Source organism: Aptenodytes patagonicus, chromosome 7 (genome assembly GCF_965638725.1).
Source record: "Aptenodytes patagonicus chromosome 7, bAptPat1.pri.cur, whole genome shotgun sequence".
Taxonomy (NCBI): domain Eukaryota; kingdom Metazoa; phylum Chordata; class Aves; order Sphenisciformes; family Spheniscidae; genus Aptenodytes; species Aptenodytes patagonicus.
This window is the reverse complement of record NC_134955.1, coordinates 14,236,652-14,255,071: the sequence shown is the minus strand read 5'-3', so window position 1 is coordinate 14,255,071 and position 18,420 is coordinate 14,236,652. Positions and strand designations below refer to the sequence as shown.

Here is an 18,420-nt window from a genome sequence, read left to right as displayed (position 1 = left end):
CTCCTCATCTCCTCATCACCTGGAGATTGGCTGGCCACAGGCTTGAACATGGGCAGTCCTTCAGGAGGAAGAGGAGAGGAGGAATTTTTTTGTTGAAACAGCAGGGAAGGGGCACTTAGTGCCCTGCTGCCCCTGGTGCAGGTCTGCGTCACAGGGCACCGCCTGCAGTCCAAGGAGCATCGTCCCCTCCAGGCAGCAGCCCCGAGGCCTTGCAAAAATCCTCGCTTGTGTAAGCACTAATTGTCAGTGCTGAAAGACTCATAATCTCGTTGAGGAACCTTTCATAGCCGTGGCTAGAAAACAATCTGAGCAGTGCTGACAGGTGCAGCTTCGAGCCCCATCTGATACGAAGGGAGATCCTGGCAATTCATTCACTCAGCGTGCTGGGTTTCTGGAACAGGAAAGCAAATGCTGTAGTTGGCTCTAGCCAGTGCCTTTCTGGCTGGACAGACACAGAGACCTGTCTGTCGCTCTCCAGAGGTCACCTCCGGACTTGGGCTGGGCTGTCACGAAGGGGCAGCTTCTGCAGCCGTAGGCACCTGATGATGGGACAGATGGTTGGTCGTGAACATAATGTTTTGCTGGAAAAAAAAATCTGCCTGGGGATGCCCAAAATGTACACTTAAACCTCATATTACTTCAAGAATCCCTAATCTGGAAATGTTCTATGTTGGGTTTTTTGACTTTCCACTGTTAAAAATGTTAGGCATCATCCAGTGACTTAGCAGCTACTTTGTCACTCATTTGCAGCATGGTATATGCCAGCATATAATGCAGGAAGAGTCTGTTTACTTCAACGCTGCTGCCGGTTTAATTTCCGTGATATTTCAATAGCTCAAGCCAATATTCCAGATCATGTATATTTGGGTGGCAAGGTCACTTGCCCCATACTAAACACCTGAAAAAAGGAAGGTTTTGTGCTTTCTCGGTGCTCGGTTCCAAACTTTTACCCAGCTGGCACTCGGATGGTCGCTCTGTGGTGTGGCTCTCCAACGCTTGTAACGAAGAACTGAAATTTTATTACTGTTCCAGCATTAACGTGTTGTAATCCAGAAGCCTAGCCCTCCTGCTCCCCCTGGATTAAACACACCCACTTTGAGATGCCCCTGTATCTGCAGTGTGCAGGGGGAATCTCTTGAAACAGGGAGCAGACGTGACTCATTTTGGGTGTGTGCAGACATGTCCATGCACAAACACATGGTGACACACGCCCTGCAGCACTGGTAGCAGAGCAGAGCAAATGGCAAGAAAAACATTTCTCTTTCCGACTGAATTCCAGCGTGGATCTGATTTGTGCCTCTTCACCTTGCACAAGCTTATGAGCGCCCCAGCTTCCCCATCAAAGCTTTTTTGAAAACTTCAAGTTTGAAGTAATATTGTCAGCAATGCGAGTTGTGGGGTCAGGTGGCAGAAGCAGAGCCGGGAGACTTGCAGAAGAAAGCCGCAGCCCAGCAGGAGCTGTAGATACTCACAGTTAATCACAGGCAAAGGCTTCACTGTCAAAGTCATTAGTGTTTGTTTTGAATTAGTGACATGGGGGTTGAGAAACTCCTGAGAGGAAGAGTTGAGAGGTTTTTGCATTCAGGGAGCTTGCCATCCACGTGCAGGAGCAGGGAGAAACTTGTGTCCTAGGAGGCTAAATCTGCCACCCGGAGTATTTTTCTGAGGAGTCTCAAACTGTTGTTCACCTGCAGCAGAGCAGTGGAGATTGCACTTGTTTTTACTCTTGAGCACTTCTTGTCTGAGGATGTGTGTGGAGAGGTCTCCCGAAGCTGGCACAGGCAAGTTCTCAAAGCAGTGGTCTGCCAAAACAGTACTCTGTTACCCATGTGGAGAGGGTAACAGAGGTATTTGCCGTGAGGTTCGGCAGGGTCAACCTGAAATCTTCGCAACCCACCTGCCTCAGCGTGCCAGGACAGCTTTCATTTCCAACAACAGTATAAGGAAACGAGGCCGCTGGGACAAGACAACTCTGGGTATACGGCTGCGTTTCCCCCTGGCTCAGCATGAGCCACTGCGGTTGACATTCTCCTGCTCAACGCTCTGGTCCAGGATGAGTGAGAATGAGCCCGAGATGCCAGCGAGCTATGCTTCAGGTGAGGCACGTGGAGAGGAGAGTCCATGCTCTGGCAGCTAACTTGTGCTCCTTGCTCTTATTGATATGCCTTGAAAGCGTTTGTTTCTGATGGAGGCTTCCCTGGGATGCAGGGGCTCATGAGGGTGATTTTCAGCTGCTCCGGTGTGGAAAACATTGGCCTGAGCAATCTACCAGCCAAGTAAATGGTCAGATTTCAGTTTGCCCATTTACAATTTTCTTAGCATGAGCACAGCAGTGAGCAGATGCAGGTAGGTGGAGGAGATGTGCTGTGACTAACTCTGCTTTCCAGACTGTTTGTTTCATCCAGGTCACTCAATGCGGGTTATAAATGAGATAAATGGGAACATGCTGTCTATACGTAACATCAACAACAGCATCTGTAACAGAAGTCGGGATGATAAACTAATGGCATATACGCAGTTATGAGTGTTAGGCTCAGGCAACTTAATTGCCATTTTGAGGAAACACGGATGATGTTTTCCCTGTTTGAAAGAAGTGTGGCCAAATATCACCCATATTCAGGGAAGGTTTGATTTGGATTAAAACTGGTACATGAAAAGCTCTTAGGTTGGTTCTGCCTATCCTGACATGAAGGGGTTAAGGGTTTGGCCCATTCACCCTCCCGAAATAAAGACTGGAAATGAAAAGATTGATGGCAGGTATTCAAGAGAAAGAGGATTGAACTGGAACTAAAGGAACCGAATGGTGAAAGACCAAGTGGAAAGACCAAGGTCCATGAATACCTTTGAGCTAGAAACAGGAAGGTCTCTGGCTGTCTGCAGGGTGGAGCTCTAGGAGCTTCATCTACCTTCTGGAGCTCTAGGAGCTTCTAGGAGCTCTTCACTACCAGCCTCTGCAGCTTCAGCCTGAGATCACTCATCAGATAAGTTTGTTTGTGCGATGAGGGACTGGGACTGATTAACCCAAGTCCCTTCCAGTCCTTATTTATGCATGTTTGGGATTTTTAGTCATTTCCACTGGGAGGTCTTACCCTTAGGAACTGCGAGTGCATCACACGGCTTAAGAGCAGGGCTGGGCACCTGGCTGGTCTTGCAGTGAGGGAAGGGGCCAGGAGATGCTGATGCGGGCCAAAGAGCCGAAGCAGTCCGGGAATGGTTTGAAAGCAGTCCCCCCATCCCCTGTGTGTGTACGTAGACATCCTGGGTCACCCCAGGGGCTGACTCGGCTGACCTGGCACTGCTTCTGGTAGCACCTCTCTTGGCCAAGGTGTAGTCAGGTCCTCTCAGCAGCTCCATGCACCCATGGTGTTATGGGCCATTGGGAAGCTCTAACTCCTTAAATCAGGAGTGAGGTGTAGGGCAGAGCGCAGTGCCCTGGAGCCATGAGTGGGAGGCAGTGTCCTGAGCACAGCTGTGCACAGCGAGGTCTGGGCAGCTCTGAAACAGCTTCTGAAGAGACAAACTTCTGCCTGCCTACACCTGACCCTGCAGACATCTTTCTTGTCCTGGGCACGTGCACTGAGCATTGTCAGTAAGGCTTGCTTTTGAGATCTGCTGCCCAAACCAAACTCTTTGGTAGGTGCTATGAAGGGTGCCCTGTCCAGAGGGACACGATCCAGCTGTCTCTGTGTGCCTGTCATTGCACAGCTGTGCACCTCAGCAACAAAACTTCACAAATGTGTGGCACTGGGAAGCTGATGGCAAGCAAATATTTTAAGAGGAAATGCAAGAAACTACTGCACAGTTTGAAGGCAGACCTGCAATAAAACAGCTTGAAAATGCAGACATGCTATGCAAGTTCTGCTGAACTTTTTTTTTTTTCTGAAAGGAAAACCACAAGTGAATTTGAAGGGAGATTTTTTTTTTTCTGTAAAGTGGTTCAGTTTGAAGTACTGTTGCACAGTCCCCTCATATTAAGGTTATCAGACCTGATCAGAAAATATTCAGTGAGCAAGTAAGGTCTGATTCCTACCAGTGGGCAGGCATGGGCACCTGGGAGCAGAGCAGACCCTGTGCTGCCTGCAGCTGATGGAGGTGAGAAATGCCTCTGCAAGAGACCCACAGGTCCTCAGCACAGGCCCTGACACTGAACATTGCTGGTCCCCACCAGGGAAACACGGGCGGGGGTCATGAAGCGTGGCTTGGCTTTTGGTCCTATGCCCGAGACCTGCGCTCAGAAAGTGTCACGTTGAGGCTGGACGGATGTCACGCTGACGCCCCTGCTCTGGGGCAAACTGGGGCTGTGCGCTGTGCAAAACCAGCAACTGAAATGGTGTATACAAAGCATTTTTGCTGTACTCCAAGTGACCCCTGGAGAAGTCTGTACACCGACCTGTTGGTTGCAGGGGCTGCAGCAGGTGGTGCGGCAGGATGAGCGGTGGGGCTGTGTCCCCAGAGGGGAGGTGATCCTGTGGAGCTGCCTGACCGTGGCCGGCTCCCAGCGCTGCCCCTACACTCAAGGGATGTGATCATTGTCTGCCTGGAAGATCACATTGGCAGGACTCAGGGACCTGTGGTGGGGTGGGAGATGGCTGATGTCAGAGCGATGTACCCGTATCTGTGGCAACCAGAATAAATAAATAAATAAATACAGCGTGTGTGCTGGAGCAGGAGGTATGCAAGCCGCTGCGCCCGAGCACGGCTTCCCTGAATATCTCTTAAGCAGCTTAGCACCCTTGCTCCAGTTTATTACCTGAGCGCCTTTGTGTCTGCTGGGTGGCTGAGAGCATCCTGCCACCGGTCCCCTCATCAGGGACCCTGGGAGCCTCCCCCTCCCTTCATCCCTCCCTCCCCGGCGCGGGCAGTGGTTTCTTCCGTGTTTCCAGAGCTTGATGTGAAGCCACCGCTCGGTGGTGAATTTTGGCCCGTCCGTGCAAGGCTGGAAGCATCTGCCCGCATCCCTGCGGTGGGCCTGTCTTCAGGCAGGTGTTTGATTTCTAAACCTGGCAGCCGGCGCCTGTGGGAGGCAAGCAATGCTGGAAGTGCCGTAGCCGAGCCAGAGATGGATGGTGTCGGCAGCAACAGGACCATGTCGTACAGTAGATGGAGTTACAACAGGTATTGTCTATCTTGTTTTGGTTTGTTGGTTTTTTTTCTTTTTTCCTTCCTGATATTGTAAAACTGGCAAGCTGTTTTTATAAGCTGAGACAGAGAGCCCTCTTCAGGAAAGCATAAACCTTTACTGATGCTGCTTTTACAGTCTGAAAGACATTTGAGGCACCCCGGTTTCTCAGTGACTCGAGCAGTGGCATTTGCTGTTGTTTAGTAGGCGTTTGTCTGGAACCCAGGGCGGTAGTTTCACCCTGCTGCGGCAGGACTGGGGGTTACTCCCAGCCCCGAGCAGTACAAGACAAAGGTTTCCCGGGCTCTCTCCTCTGAGCAGGGCAACTGAGATGCAGTGATTGCCTGAGCAGTCACCTAGACTTCTGAAAGGGGATCTCTAGTAACTACTGTTCAAAGCCGGCACCTATATTCTACAAATATAAACTAAAGCTTGGGAAAGGAAGGGGCCAGGGAGCCAGGATGTGGCTAAAGAGTAATATTTTCAAGCGAAAGCTGTGAAGAATGCTGTGTACAGCCCAGGTACCACAGAGCTGAGGGGGCTGAATTAGGTGTCTCACTGAGACAGCTGAAATATTCACACTGTGTTTCATATCAAGATGCAACTATGTATGCGTGTTTTTCCTCTTCCGGGGAATGGAAAATTATTGTAGCATTAGTTTTGCTTTTATGTGAGTCACAGTTGTGATTGACAGATTCAAGCCTGGATAAAAAAAAAGGTACAAACTTCATATCTTTTTTTTTTTTTTTAACTTTTTGTCTGTGTAAATGTTACACCTGAAATGGAGCCAGATGCTAAGCAGTATTAGCATTTCACTGAATCACTATTGTAAGCCACCACAATATTCTGAAGAAATAACCTTTGGAAGTGGTTTTCAGTGCTTAAACACATATTCAGTGTCACCCATACTCCCCGGGTGCATGGGTTTATATGGTTTATACGTGCATCTAGAGAGTTTCACTCATTTTCAGTACATTCATACTGCCTCAGCAGAAAATATATACAGATGCATACAGTGGTGGCAATGGGAACAGTGTCTTCTTTAAAAAAATGTGTATATGTTTATGTATATGCAAAGCTGAGTTACACAACAAGCCGTGTTTTTATGCATATATTCCCCCACACAGAGGATGCTTTCCATCTGATGCCATCTCCTCAGAAACAGCTGCATTGAGAGCCTGTAGTGCTCAGGTCTGTCCCACGCAGTCCAAGTTTGCAGCAGTTTTGATATCCTAACCCTACAGTAAACAATCCAGAAATTTCACAAAAACACCTCTTGGATGCTTTCTCCCAGTGCTATTGCCTTTTGATTTAACCTTATGTATTGCTTGTGATCTATTTCTGCAGTTTTCAGTCTTCCTTACCATGACAGAGAAGTCGCTGATTACTGTTTATTAGCCTTGCATCCAGGAGGTGTGCTGCACTTGTGTGTCTACCCTGCTTGGCTTTCGTACTGCATCTAGGGGAAGAAATGCAATATTTCAGTGCCCAGGCTGTTTTTTTGGTGGCCAGTTTCCAGATTTCGAGATTTTTTCCTAATAAATCCAAGCTCCGTGAACCGATGCCTGCGTACTGTATGTATTTTTCAGTGCCGGGAGGCTGAGGAGTGAATCGCTGCTTTTATTCAGAGTTTTCCCTTTCTGAAAAATGGTGCAGAGTTGTTCTCGCACACTGAGCTTGTCCTCCCACACCCCTCTTGTGCCCAGGCCCATGACAGAAGAAGGAGCTAACTCTTTTGTATCCAAAACCCCCGTGGCTGTCACTTGCATTCGGAGCATGTTCACTGCCCCATATTTGGTCTCACTGAGCAACAACAAAAAAAAGGTTTGGGGGAACTTTCTGCCAGGGAGGGAAGGAAACAGGAGGTGCTTGTTTTGAGTATCTGCGGTTCGTGCTGAAGCCTGGGGACACGGGCTCTCCCGTCCAGGCCCTGCTCTGGCAGGACGCGGGATGCCTTTCTGACCTGCAGGCTCACACAAAGCCCCCGCAGACTGCGATTGTCCCATGACTATGTACATGACTGTTGGGGTTTGGATGGGAACATGAAGTTATTGCAAGATTTCATGAAAGTTGTGCTCTGATGTAGTGGGTTGCAGGAGCTTTGCTGGTGAACTTAAATAACATAATTTGCTTCTTCCTCAAGGGACACTTGTAACCTTGGGCAAGAAATGCTGCTGCTCATAAAGCAGGGTTAATGACGCTTACCTCATTTACAAGACTCCTGGGAAACCAAATGATAATGCTTGGGTTATTCCTCCTCACCAGTGACCACAAAATGCTGCTTTTGGGGTAGCTGCTCTGTGGCAGAGTGTTTCAGGCCAGAGCTCCTCCAATATCGGCTGGCAGCAAAGAAAGCATAACTGATGGGGTTTTCTTGTTGAGTAAAAACATAATATTTACAATTCTTAGCTCTGTTACTTGTTACTGCATGACCTGCAGAAGTCACTGTGCTTTTTTGCTTGTGTTACACTCTCTCTCTCTCTCTCTCTCTCTCTCTCTCTCTCTCTCTCTCTCTCTCCCCCCCCCCTGCATTTCCCTGGAGGCATAGGGGTTTAGGCACATACCTGTCTACACGGATGCGTTGAGGCAGCACCGTGAACAGCCAAGCACTGTGCAAAAGCCGACGACTGCTCCTCTGGGTGCATACCCGGGTGTCTCCTCTTGGTGTTGGCCTCCATGAATCAGCATTGCAGTTACAGAGGGACAGGGCTGATGGAGCAGGTGCTGCCTCCCATAAATACAATTGCATCTATTATTTTAAAAAATGCTCATCGTCAATTAAATCAGATGAAGGGAATTAAACAGAGGTTTTGGCCTCTGGTCTCCGTAAGATACACAATGGTGGAAACCCATGGAAAAGAGGGGAGTTTCTATGTCCCTTCTAAATGGCCAAGCATGTGCCTTGCAGATGAAAGCACCTGTGTGCAGCACATGGACATCTTTCTAGGGGGCGTTTATCTGGCATTTGTTGTGTACCTCAGCATTTGGTCCTGTGATTGCGGTCTTCCCTTGGACTTCCTGTGCAGGATTTCTCTACAGGAAAACTGTTGCTCATTCCTGCAGGTAGTTTGTGGAGTGAAGAGAAAGTCCAAACGCTGACTGCGAAACCCGAGGTGAGGGAGCCCCATACAATGAGAAGAGACTCTTCAACAAAGTTCACCTCAGATGCTCTTCTAACCAAAGGAAAGCTTCCCCGCCCCCCCCCCCAAAACTAGACCAGTTTGTGTGTGAAAAGGCTCTTACTGACCGCATATGGCATTTCCATGCCATCTGACTTGTTGGCCTTCCTAAAAGGCCAGCCTTATCTCAGGCACGTCTTTGCCTTCCTCCAGTTTCAGTGCTGAGATAATTTCCTCATCACCCTGGATGTTGCCAGCGGAAATCCAGGGGATAGGTAATGATTTAAACAAAAAATGGAGATATTTTGAAAGTCCTAGAAACACTCGGGACTTTTGAAGACAGCCAGCTAATTCCTCAAGTAAGATAATGCCACTCTTCACCCTCTGTCCTTAGTGATACGCTGTTTTCTGGATGGTTACTACTCATTTCTATTTGGTTTCTCTTCCTTCTGAGCAATGTGCTACCTGCTCACCATGCTTATAGCCCCCAGGTGTGCAGAAATGCATCTTCGAGAGCAGAGCCAAACCTGCCCTTTTTCATGATCTTGGTTTCCAGCACCATTGCAGGTTTCAGCAACTGGACTGTCACCCATCAGTACTCCTGCTGCCTCCCCCCAGCTTTGTCTGGGGTTCATGCAGCACCTCACTCTCGGGGATGCTGCACGGGGACTAACAGAGCATTTCCCCATTGAGCTCTTCGGGAAGCATCCACCCATCCTAGTTCACTGATTTCAAATGTTATCCATGCAGGTGTAAGAGCTGCTGTGTAGTACTTTCTTCAGGTTAACCTGTGATGAATTTTATTTAGGTTTAATGCATTTCTGTAGGAGTTCGTGGTCTGTATGCAGGGAATTGTACTTTCAAGGGGCTCTGCTCCGTGCCATGGCAGTTGCTGGTGGTACCCAGCACTGATCAGGTAGAACTTGAACGCTGTGTGAAGCTGACTTCCTCTAGGCAACATGCAGCCAAGCAGTTACTGAAAACATCCAGTGTCAGGAGTGAAATGAGCAGCAGAAGATGGGGTATTCAGAAGCCTCCTCGTGCTGGAGCTCTCTGGAAATTGAGGTGACAAGTGACGGTTTTACAGAGCGCTTCCCATCATACCCTGGTGGAAATGGAAGCTCAGTGTCATTAATATGATAGGAAGGTGAAAATGGAGAATAGGTTTTAGCTGCTATAAGACTGAAGAGCCATTCTTGTGAGCTGGGCCACCTGATTCCTTCATACCACTTCCAGCAGCTGGACACCAGATGGACAAAAAAATTAACTCTCAACACCACCCAAATTTGACCACTGAAGTTCAAAATGGTGCTCATGAAGGCTTGAGGGAGCTCTGATACCGTAGACATAGTTGAATCCAAGCTCTGGGAAGGCACAATTTAGGAAAGTGTGCAGAATTCAGTCAGCCCATGGACACAGGAGATCAGTTTGAAATCAAATAGACGGGCAAATACTGCAGACTGGGAATCTGTGGTATGCTTTTGGAGAAACTGTGCAAGGCAGTGGTGAACTGCAAGATTTTGCAAGGTTTTTCAGGTGTCAGTGGACTGTGCATAGCTCATATGAGGAGGGTCACAACTGAACGGCTAGTCCAGAAGGGTTTTCTGTAGGAGCAGTAGAAAGTTTTGCAGCAGAAGGAATGGGTAACCTGCAGGCAAACTGAATACCTATGCATGAACAAAGATGTTAGTGTTGCTTTTTTAAAAAAAAAAACAAAAACAAAAACAAAACCAACAAACCACAAAAAAATGCCAGCTGTGGAAGCAGTAAAAGCCACAGTTGCCTCCCTGCTTCTTCACGTGTCTTCCTGAGACCACTACGTTCACAGTCATTCTCCCCTATCCTCTTCGCTTAATTTCCATACTCTTCTATTTTTTTCCTGGAGACCTTTAGTGCAGCTATGCTGGGCTCATGAATTACCACATTGTGATTAATGTAGGTTTTATCTGCTAGCATGTGGAAGTATATTTTGGGGAACTTACTCCCAGGATGTTTCAACTGTTGAACAGCCGAAAACTTTTTTCTATTGATCTCTTTGGTCTATTCTGGATAGAAGCGTTATTCACGGCTCCCTTTTGAAGCTGCTATTTCTGTTTTGCCTTTTTTATCCTGTGTTGAAAAGCTGTGATTGTGTATTTGGGTCATGGTGTTGGAGGGTTTTGATCTTAAATCTCATTTTTGAAGGTTTTTAAACTCCTCTACCTTGATCTTTTCTGGGACATTCTGTCACCAAAGAGTAAATAGGGGTTGTCCTCTAAACTTCATCCAAAAGGGCTTTCTTAGGGAAACTGTAATTTCTTTTTCCTTTTCTTCTTTGAAGTAGCAGCTGTGAAATCCTGAAGCATGTACACTTCTTACCTTCCTAGGCTTGCTGCATTGAGCGCACTTTGACTATACTGAAGAGCAGCTCCTCTCTCCATTCACAGCAGAGCCGTCTCAAGCCCTGTGGGCTGATCTGCCATCAGGAGACGGACGGCATGTGATGCCCTGAACCGCTGTTGACAGTGATTACTAAGTCTGCTCTTAAGGGGAGGTAGCACGTTGAGGAAGCGGGTTGAGAAGGGAGTCCCTTAGCCACTACCTCTCCTCTGCCATCTTGCATCCTTAGGTGTTTCCTCCTGGAGTAGATACCTTTTATAGCTGTAGTCATTGGACAAAGCACCTGGGCGGACAAGAAGTGGAAATTGTTATATGGGACAAAAGGAGGAGTAGAATCAGCCAACCCTCAAGTGAAGCCAGAATAAAATATTCATGTAACAGATGAACTTATGAGGATTTATGTATCAACATTGCGCATTTAGTTTGCTGGAAATCTGTTCTTAGTATGAAAGAAAAACAGAAGTATCATAATATCAATTACATAGGAGAACCTAGAGTTTGGGAGCGATGTTTCCTTTCTCGAGTCAAGACACTAGGAATGATCTGCAGGTGCATTCATGTGCATCCTCCCATGCTCAGGATGAACGTTTCATGTTGGTTGGCGGCACATCCTCAGGGTGTGTGAATTCTCCAGAGACTGCGTGGTGGCTTGTGACAGCCTGGCAGAGAGCTGTGAGAGAGGAAACTTCAGCTCCCACTTTGCTGAAGAAGAAATTTTAAAGCTTCTTAAACAGAAGTAGCCTGAGAAAATACTTTAAACCTACTTGGCTCATGTACAGCACTGCAATCCTAACGAATGTAAGAATTGTGTTTGGAGCAGTAAATATCACAGCCAGCAGCTCAGTGATGAGAGCGAAGGGTAAATTTTTAAGGAGAAACCAATATGACAGCTGATCTTCAGTTTATCCATAGTATGTAACATATTAGTTAAGAATTTACAGTAAGAAAGAGACAATCACTTAAAGAGACTTAACTCAGCTTGGGAGGTGCCACTTGTGTGCTGTCAGTCATTTCATTCTCTACTTTTTATGTAAAAGTGCACAAGCTGGGCCATAGCAATCGACAGACCTCACTGGTGTGTAAAACTTCACACCCCATCTGAAGTTTTCAGTGGGCCTGCTCGCAGGGATGGTAGCGTGAGACTTTGTGCTCCCTATTGAAAATTGGACTGTGATCCCTGAAATCCACATCAACAAACCTCGAAAAGGCAATTCCTCTGTTTAGTGGCTGCCTCATCATCAACCTTAGATTTCCTTCACGTCACTACAGTTTTGCTCTGGGTATTTCTGGTTTTGGCTCAGTGCCAATGATATTACTTCTCTCAAATACCAGTGAAAGGAAGTGGAGAACTTCAGTATTTAAAGGTATTATCACACAATACAGACCTGCTTCTGTGCATCACATCTGCTCTGGGGTAGGTGGCTATTGAAGTGAAACGTGGAATAAATGCTGTTGCCATCTACTGTTACCCCCTACAGGTTTAGCTATAATTCTATTATCAAGACAGAAATGTATTTTTGTATCTTTTTTCTTTTTTTTTGGCAGCCTAAAAGGAATTCTTAAGTTTAAACTAGTTTTAAAAGGCATGCTATTAAAACTTTTTCTTTGTGAAGAAATTTTGTGTAAATTTTTCTTTGTGACGATGTGGGGTGAGCAGTATAGTCCCTAAATATGAAGGGTGAAGGGCAATACAGCAAACTGTCTCAGCATTGTGTTGATAGTCATCTTTCGTCGTGGTTGGAGAGCTCATTAACAAATTCCCATTAACAAATCTTGTGACGACTTCTTTTAGAAGATGATGGAGAGAAAAATAGAAACAAAATATACATATCTTTTGTCAGTACATTTGTAGACCTCTATAAAAGTTCCAACGCCTCTGTAAAGCTTTATGCTTAAAACCTGCATTCAGGGTTCCTCTTGAACCATAAAGACAACTCAAGCATATCTTCAGGGTAGAAGGGGCAATAGGAAACCAGCATAAATGAGAATGCCGTGTGATATGCCATAAGAAATGCTGCTCTGGTGTCTCTTATTAGCACTTTTCTCTTTCCTTGTTCTTTGGTCTTATTGTATGCTCTGTGTGAATGCCTTTTGTTACCATGTCTAAAATGCACACTAAGTGCCTCATCTTCGGTGCTGGGGCACAAAATTGATGGCCTCTTCTGTGCCTGAATATGTGCACCGTACAAGGAAAATCGAACATTGCAGCTCTGAGCGATCAGATACGCTTTGTGCTCTCACTGCAGCTTTTGGAATTAGATTATATCTTAAAGAAAAATCAACCACGTATCTCATGATCTGCTTTATCATAAAAAGAAAAACTTTTCTCTCTCCAATACATAATTCATGTAAATGTCACTACTAATGGAAGTCTGAGAAATAAAATTCACAGCTGAAAACCAACAAAGAGAGTTTTCCCCCTTCAGAAATGAATCAGGACAGAAGAGCAATCCTGACTGTCAACACGGTAACATGTGGCGGGTGCTGCACATGCAGCCGGCCGGTGACTGGCAGCGCACGTGGCTGTGGCAGGTTTATGGGGTCTGGGGAAGTTTGTTCATCACTGATTTTAGGGGGTGTTTCTGCAAGAAGAGAAAAAATTAATATTCAGTTCATTCTGTTCTTTGCAAAGGCTAAAGATGATCTTTTTTTTGCTGTACCCAAGTAGGTAGGGTTCGTCGGTCCACTTCAAATGTCATACCACTGGACTAAAACCATAGCCTCACGCGGTCATGTTCATCAAGTTAACAAGCACCTCTTTGTTTCAATATATCCATAACCATCGCTTCCTAGAGAAGGTTGAAACAGGGGTGGCAGCTGGTTTATCTTTTCAGCACCCTAAAGCCTGTTGCCTTTGGCTTTGTGCTCCTGGCTAGTGGCGAGCACAGTACGTCCAGCAGGCGTGGGGCGCTGCTCATCTCGGAGACATCCCGGTGAGCGGAGCCTGCAGTCCATGTGGAGGAAGGCTTGCTGTTCGCACGGGAAAGCATCCCTGGTGCCCCAGCTAACGCCAAATGCCCCAGGCTAGCAAATAATGTCAATTTATACCTGTTGAGTTTTGTTTATTCTTTGCGTCTGTGAAAAATATGTACATCATGGGGCTTTGAGATGACCAGACTGAGTTCTGCCAGCAGTCACCTGTCTTTGTAAAAGAGAGGGATGTTAGCCAACATTTGGATAGATCTGAAATGCTTGAATGCCGAGGTCAAAAACAGGGGAAGACTTCAACAGTTGGTATGAAAACAAAGATGCTTCCAGAAGAGTGCAGGTCTCTGAAGTGTAAAATGACAACAAATTAGCTCAAAATCAATTTCAAAAGTATTTTTTAAATTGTAATTTGTCTCTAGGAGCCTACTACAGGGATGATCAGCCAGGTAAGTTACCTTGCTTGAAAAAATAAGATTTTAATTCCTTGTTAATAAGCTTGCTGTGATGTGTGTTTGATTCCTTTTATCCTACTGGTGCTATGTCATGTTATGGTCATGTTACTCTGATAAACTGCCACACTGTGTCAAACATCCAATTACTTGCTGCTCAGGTAAATGTGTCAGTTCAAATTCCTGCACCAATTTGTGGGGCCTTAGAGAGACAAGATGTGTGGCAATAGTCTTCCAGTCATACTTAGATGCTGTTATTCCAGAGATAGTGAGTGCTCTTCTGTTTCAGAAAGTCCACTTTGTTTTGAAATCTCACGGTTTCATGCACCACCAGTAGCATCCTCCTTCACGCTGTGCATTTTTGCTGTCTGTGAACACAAACAGCTATGTTTTGCAGGATGGAATAGTTCCTTATAGCCCCTGTGGGCACTGATGACATTGATATTAATGTTAAACTACCGATCTGTTCTTGGTTAATCATGCAAGCTTACCTAGATTCAATTCTGTCTTTGCAGAGTTTGCCGGCAATCCTTTAAAATATATTTCTTGAAGTTAAACTTTCCAACTTTAAAATCCTACTTGAAAATCCTGTTCAAACGTCTTCTGCTGGGATTCCTGAAGTATCAAAGTCAATTCCTTAACACTTAATGTGGCTTTTCTGTGTATGTTCTTGCAGGTTATTTTGTAGAGCTGTAACCTAAAGTCCTAGCAAAACACAGGGACTTTGCCTGGCTGGTTAAAGGTGCCCCTGGAGAGCTGGGGGAGCTCTGCTTCTCTGCGAGTCTGGGGCTGCGTAAGGAAGCTGTCCAGAGGGACTCAGCAAGGGATATTAATCAGATAGTCATTTCAGGAGAGGCCGGCTCAATGCAGACTGTTTTGCCTGTCTGCAGGATGCTCCATTTCCTAATAATAAAACTGCATTTGTACTTTATTCCTCTCTTGAAATTTTTTTTTCCACATAGTACTATTGAAGTGCAACTGTATGGACTTTCCCAAGCTGAAGTTGCTGGTTAAAGTTAATTTCTCACTCCATCATATTTTTTAACATCTTTGGTGGAACAAATTAAGTGTTCTACTTCTTAATATAATTTGCCTAGCTTTAGGAAGAAGTAATGAAACTTGGGCTTTGTAACAGGATCTAATAGTTTTGAACTAGTTTTCAGAATGAAGTTATCTGTATCGTGAAACAGTACATTCAGACCTGAACGGACTTTTTGGTGGGAAGGTGCAGATAAATTTGAAGGAGGAAATAAAGAAAGGGGCCAATAGGGTAACCGGTAGCTGTTCTTTATTAAATAGCTGCTGTGTCTCACCATAGAGCAGGTGAGTTGTTTTTTATGTACATGTGAATCACTGTTGGCTACCAAGAATGACGTGTGGTCAGTGGGTTTAGTTGGCTTTAATTAGATGGGTCTAAATGAAGCTCAGAAGAGCTAACTCGTGCAACGCAGCTTTCTGAAGATGAAGCCTTCTAAATAATGGATAGTTTATAGTCTTCTCTTACTAGCAATGAGTGAGTAATAGGTAAACACTAAGAGGGATCTGGGAAGCAATGGGACTGGAGCTGAGCTCCAACATACTGTGTGAACAGAAGCTTTTTAAGGTGTTTGCGGTAACTCTCCTTGCATGACATACTGTGCTTCAAACAGGACTAAAATCCAGATGCTGATAGATAAGTGTTACCTTCTCTTGGAAGCTGTGATTTTGCCCTGGACGCTGAAGGCAGCAGTGGTTTGCTTCCCAGGTGTGTTCTTCGGTGTGCACAGACACACTGCCATGTTTTTCCAGTAACTGTGTCACCCACACCACCACCACCTAAAATTTTACTCCTTTCATCCTGAGCGTGCACAGTATAAACTTCTTTTTGTCTCTGGCATGCTTTATTTTTCTTCTCTCCTTCCTAACAATCCCTTAAACGTATTTAATTAGTGGGGATTTTGAAATTCAGTTTGGACCACTCACACAATAAGCGTAGGAGCCAGTCTGGGCTATGAACCCCGACTGAGGCCAAAGCCCATTTAAGTCCCTCCTTACAACCCTTCTGTTCTTCTGCTAATCACAGTAAGAGGATTAGCTTGAGGAGCACGGCATGTTGAATACTACAGTCAAAGATGTTCATATCAGACTCTGGGCTATCTTCATGCATCCTTTTGCAAATGTAAAATGATTCCCAAAGCAATGGGTGAACTGAGACCCAAGGCAATTTACTCATGCTTGGAATATACGTGTATATATAGCACGAAAAGGAACTTTAGACTGAAAACTAAGAACTGGCCTTGAATCAGAGCTGAGGTTTAATGTTCCAGGCTTGTTAAAAGGCAGAGCTTTTGCTGTCACTGTGCACTTGTATTTGGAAGGAGTCGTATCATGCAGATGTTATTTGCTTTCTCTTATGAAAAATAATGAGCAACCATATAAAATTACATTGCTTTTGTCAGTGTCTGAGTTTTACCTTCTGTGAAGGTGCACTCCTCCCATCACCTCCTGGCACGGGTGGGCTGTTCTTTGCAAAGGAGCTGAGGCTAAGCCACAGCTATTTCTGTTCATGATTTTTGGAGCTCCTAGAGTTGAGCTTCAGTTGGACTACAGGGATTATTAAATATATCATCTTAAATATGGTATCATTAAATTCAAATGCACTGCCTTTTGCTTGGGAGGCTGGGAGGGAAGGCAGTGATATTTTCCTGATACTTATTGTTTCCTCTGGGCATCAGCTCTCGACTGCCGATAAGGCAAAGGGAAACACTGGCCTTGCGTGCAGCCACTCTTGTGCTCCTGAGCAAGTGAAAACAAAATTTGTCCAACAGGCATCCTCCGAGGCAGGCTGGGACTGCAGGCATCCCAAATGAACATATCTGTGCCTGGGTGGGCAATTGAAGCTCTAATGTGGTGACCAAACTGTGTTTTGTTCACTGTAGTGTCTTTACCATATGTCATGTATATTTGATTCATTCAATGGAAAATCTGTATGGACTAATGGGTTGTTTTAAAATGTAATTAGGGTAAAATGTCTGCAAAAGTAGAAGCATTTGTTTTTCTTATCCATTGCAGAGAGGCTTTTCTGTTGTCTTGAAAAACTGGCTGGACGGCCGGGCCCAGAGAGTTGTGGTGAATGGAGTTACATCCAGTTGGCGGCCGGTCACAAGTGCTGTTCCCCAGGGCTCAGTTTTGGGGCCAGTCTTGTTCAATATCTTTATTGATGATCTGGATGAGGGGATTGAGTGCACCCTCGGTAAGTTTGCAGATGACACCAAGTTGGGTGGGAGTGTTGATCTGCTCGAGGGTAGGAAGGCTCTGCAGAGGGACCTGGACAGGCTGGATCGATGGGCCCAGGCCAACTGTATGAGATTCAACAAGGCCAAGTGCTGGCTCCTGCACTTCGGCCACAACAACCCCATGCAGCGCTACAGGCTTGGGGAAGAGTGGCTGGAAAGCTGCCTGTCGGAAAAGGACCTGGGGGTCCTGAACATGAGCCGGCAGTGTGCCCAGGTGGCCAAGAAGGCCAATGGCATCCTGGCCTGTATCAGAAATGGTGTGGCCAGCAGGAGCAGGGAAGTGATCGTGCCCCTGTACTCGGCCCTGGTGAGGCCGCACCTCGAATACTGTGTTCAGTTTTGGGCCCCTCACTACAAGAAGGACATTGAGGTGCTGGAGCGTGTGCAGAGAAGGGCAACGAGGCTGGTGAGGGGTCTGGAGAACAAGTCTTATGAGGAGCGGCTGAGGGAACTGGGGTTGTTTAGCCTGCAGAAAACGAGGCTGAGGGGAGACCTCATCGCTCTCTACAACTACCTGAAAGGAGTTGGTAGCGAGGTGGGGGTCGGTCTTTTCTCCGAAGTAACAAGTGATAGGACGAGAGGAAATGGCCTCAAGTTGCGCCAGGGGAGGTTTAGATTGGACGTGAGGAAAAGTTTCTTTACTGAAAGAGTGGTTAAACATTGGAAGAGGCTGCCCAGGGAAGTGGTTGAGTCACCATCCCTGGAGGTATTTAAAAGACAACTAGATGAGGCGCTCAGGGACATGGTTTAGTGGGCATGGTGGTGTTGGGTTGATGGTTGGACTCATTGATCTTAAAGGTCTTTTCCAACCTTAATGATTCTATGATTCTATGATTGTGCTGTAGATTTGCTAATGTAATCCAATGAGATGCTGAATTAAGAGTCAAGTGTAAGGATGCTGTATGTGTGGGAGAGAAGTTGTGTCTGTTCCTATTGCTTAGGTAAGCTCTCATCGTAGACTAACAAGTATGGGTGCTCTGCTGTGTTTTGGCTGCTTGTCCTGTGTGAAGCATTCCCGCCGAGCCTGGGGGAGCTGTGTCATGGGAACAGCCCCAGATCGTGGGTGCAGGCTGATGCTGAGTGCTGTTCCTGCTGTGATAAACCTGCTTGTTAGAGGAAGCTATGCATTTATCTTTGACTCAGCTTGATTT

General features: G+C 46.1%; 1 protein-coding gene across 7 annotated transcripts in view; it reads left to right on the top strand.

Moving 5' to 3' along the window:
* Positions 1-4,694: 4,694 nt before the first annotated feature.
* Positions 4,695-18,420, top strand: part of TUB (TUB bipartite transcription factor) — a 165,830-nt gene continuing 152,104 nt past the window's right edge. For 3 of the 7 annotated variants that reach the window (XM_076344048.1, XM_076344050.1, XM_076344047.1), the window contains exon 1: positions 4,696-5,115. In XM_076344048.1, the coding sequence (XP_076200163.1) occupies positions 5,060-5,115 (56 nt within the window). In that variant the 5' untranslated portion in view covers positions 4,696-5,059. Of the gene's footprint in view, positions 5,116-18,420 lie in introns of all 7 variants that reach the window. The other 4 variants (XM_076344054.1, XM_076344053.1, XM_076344052.1 and 1 more) reach the window with 2 other exon arrangements.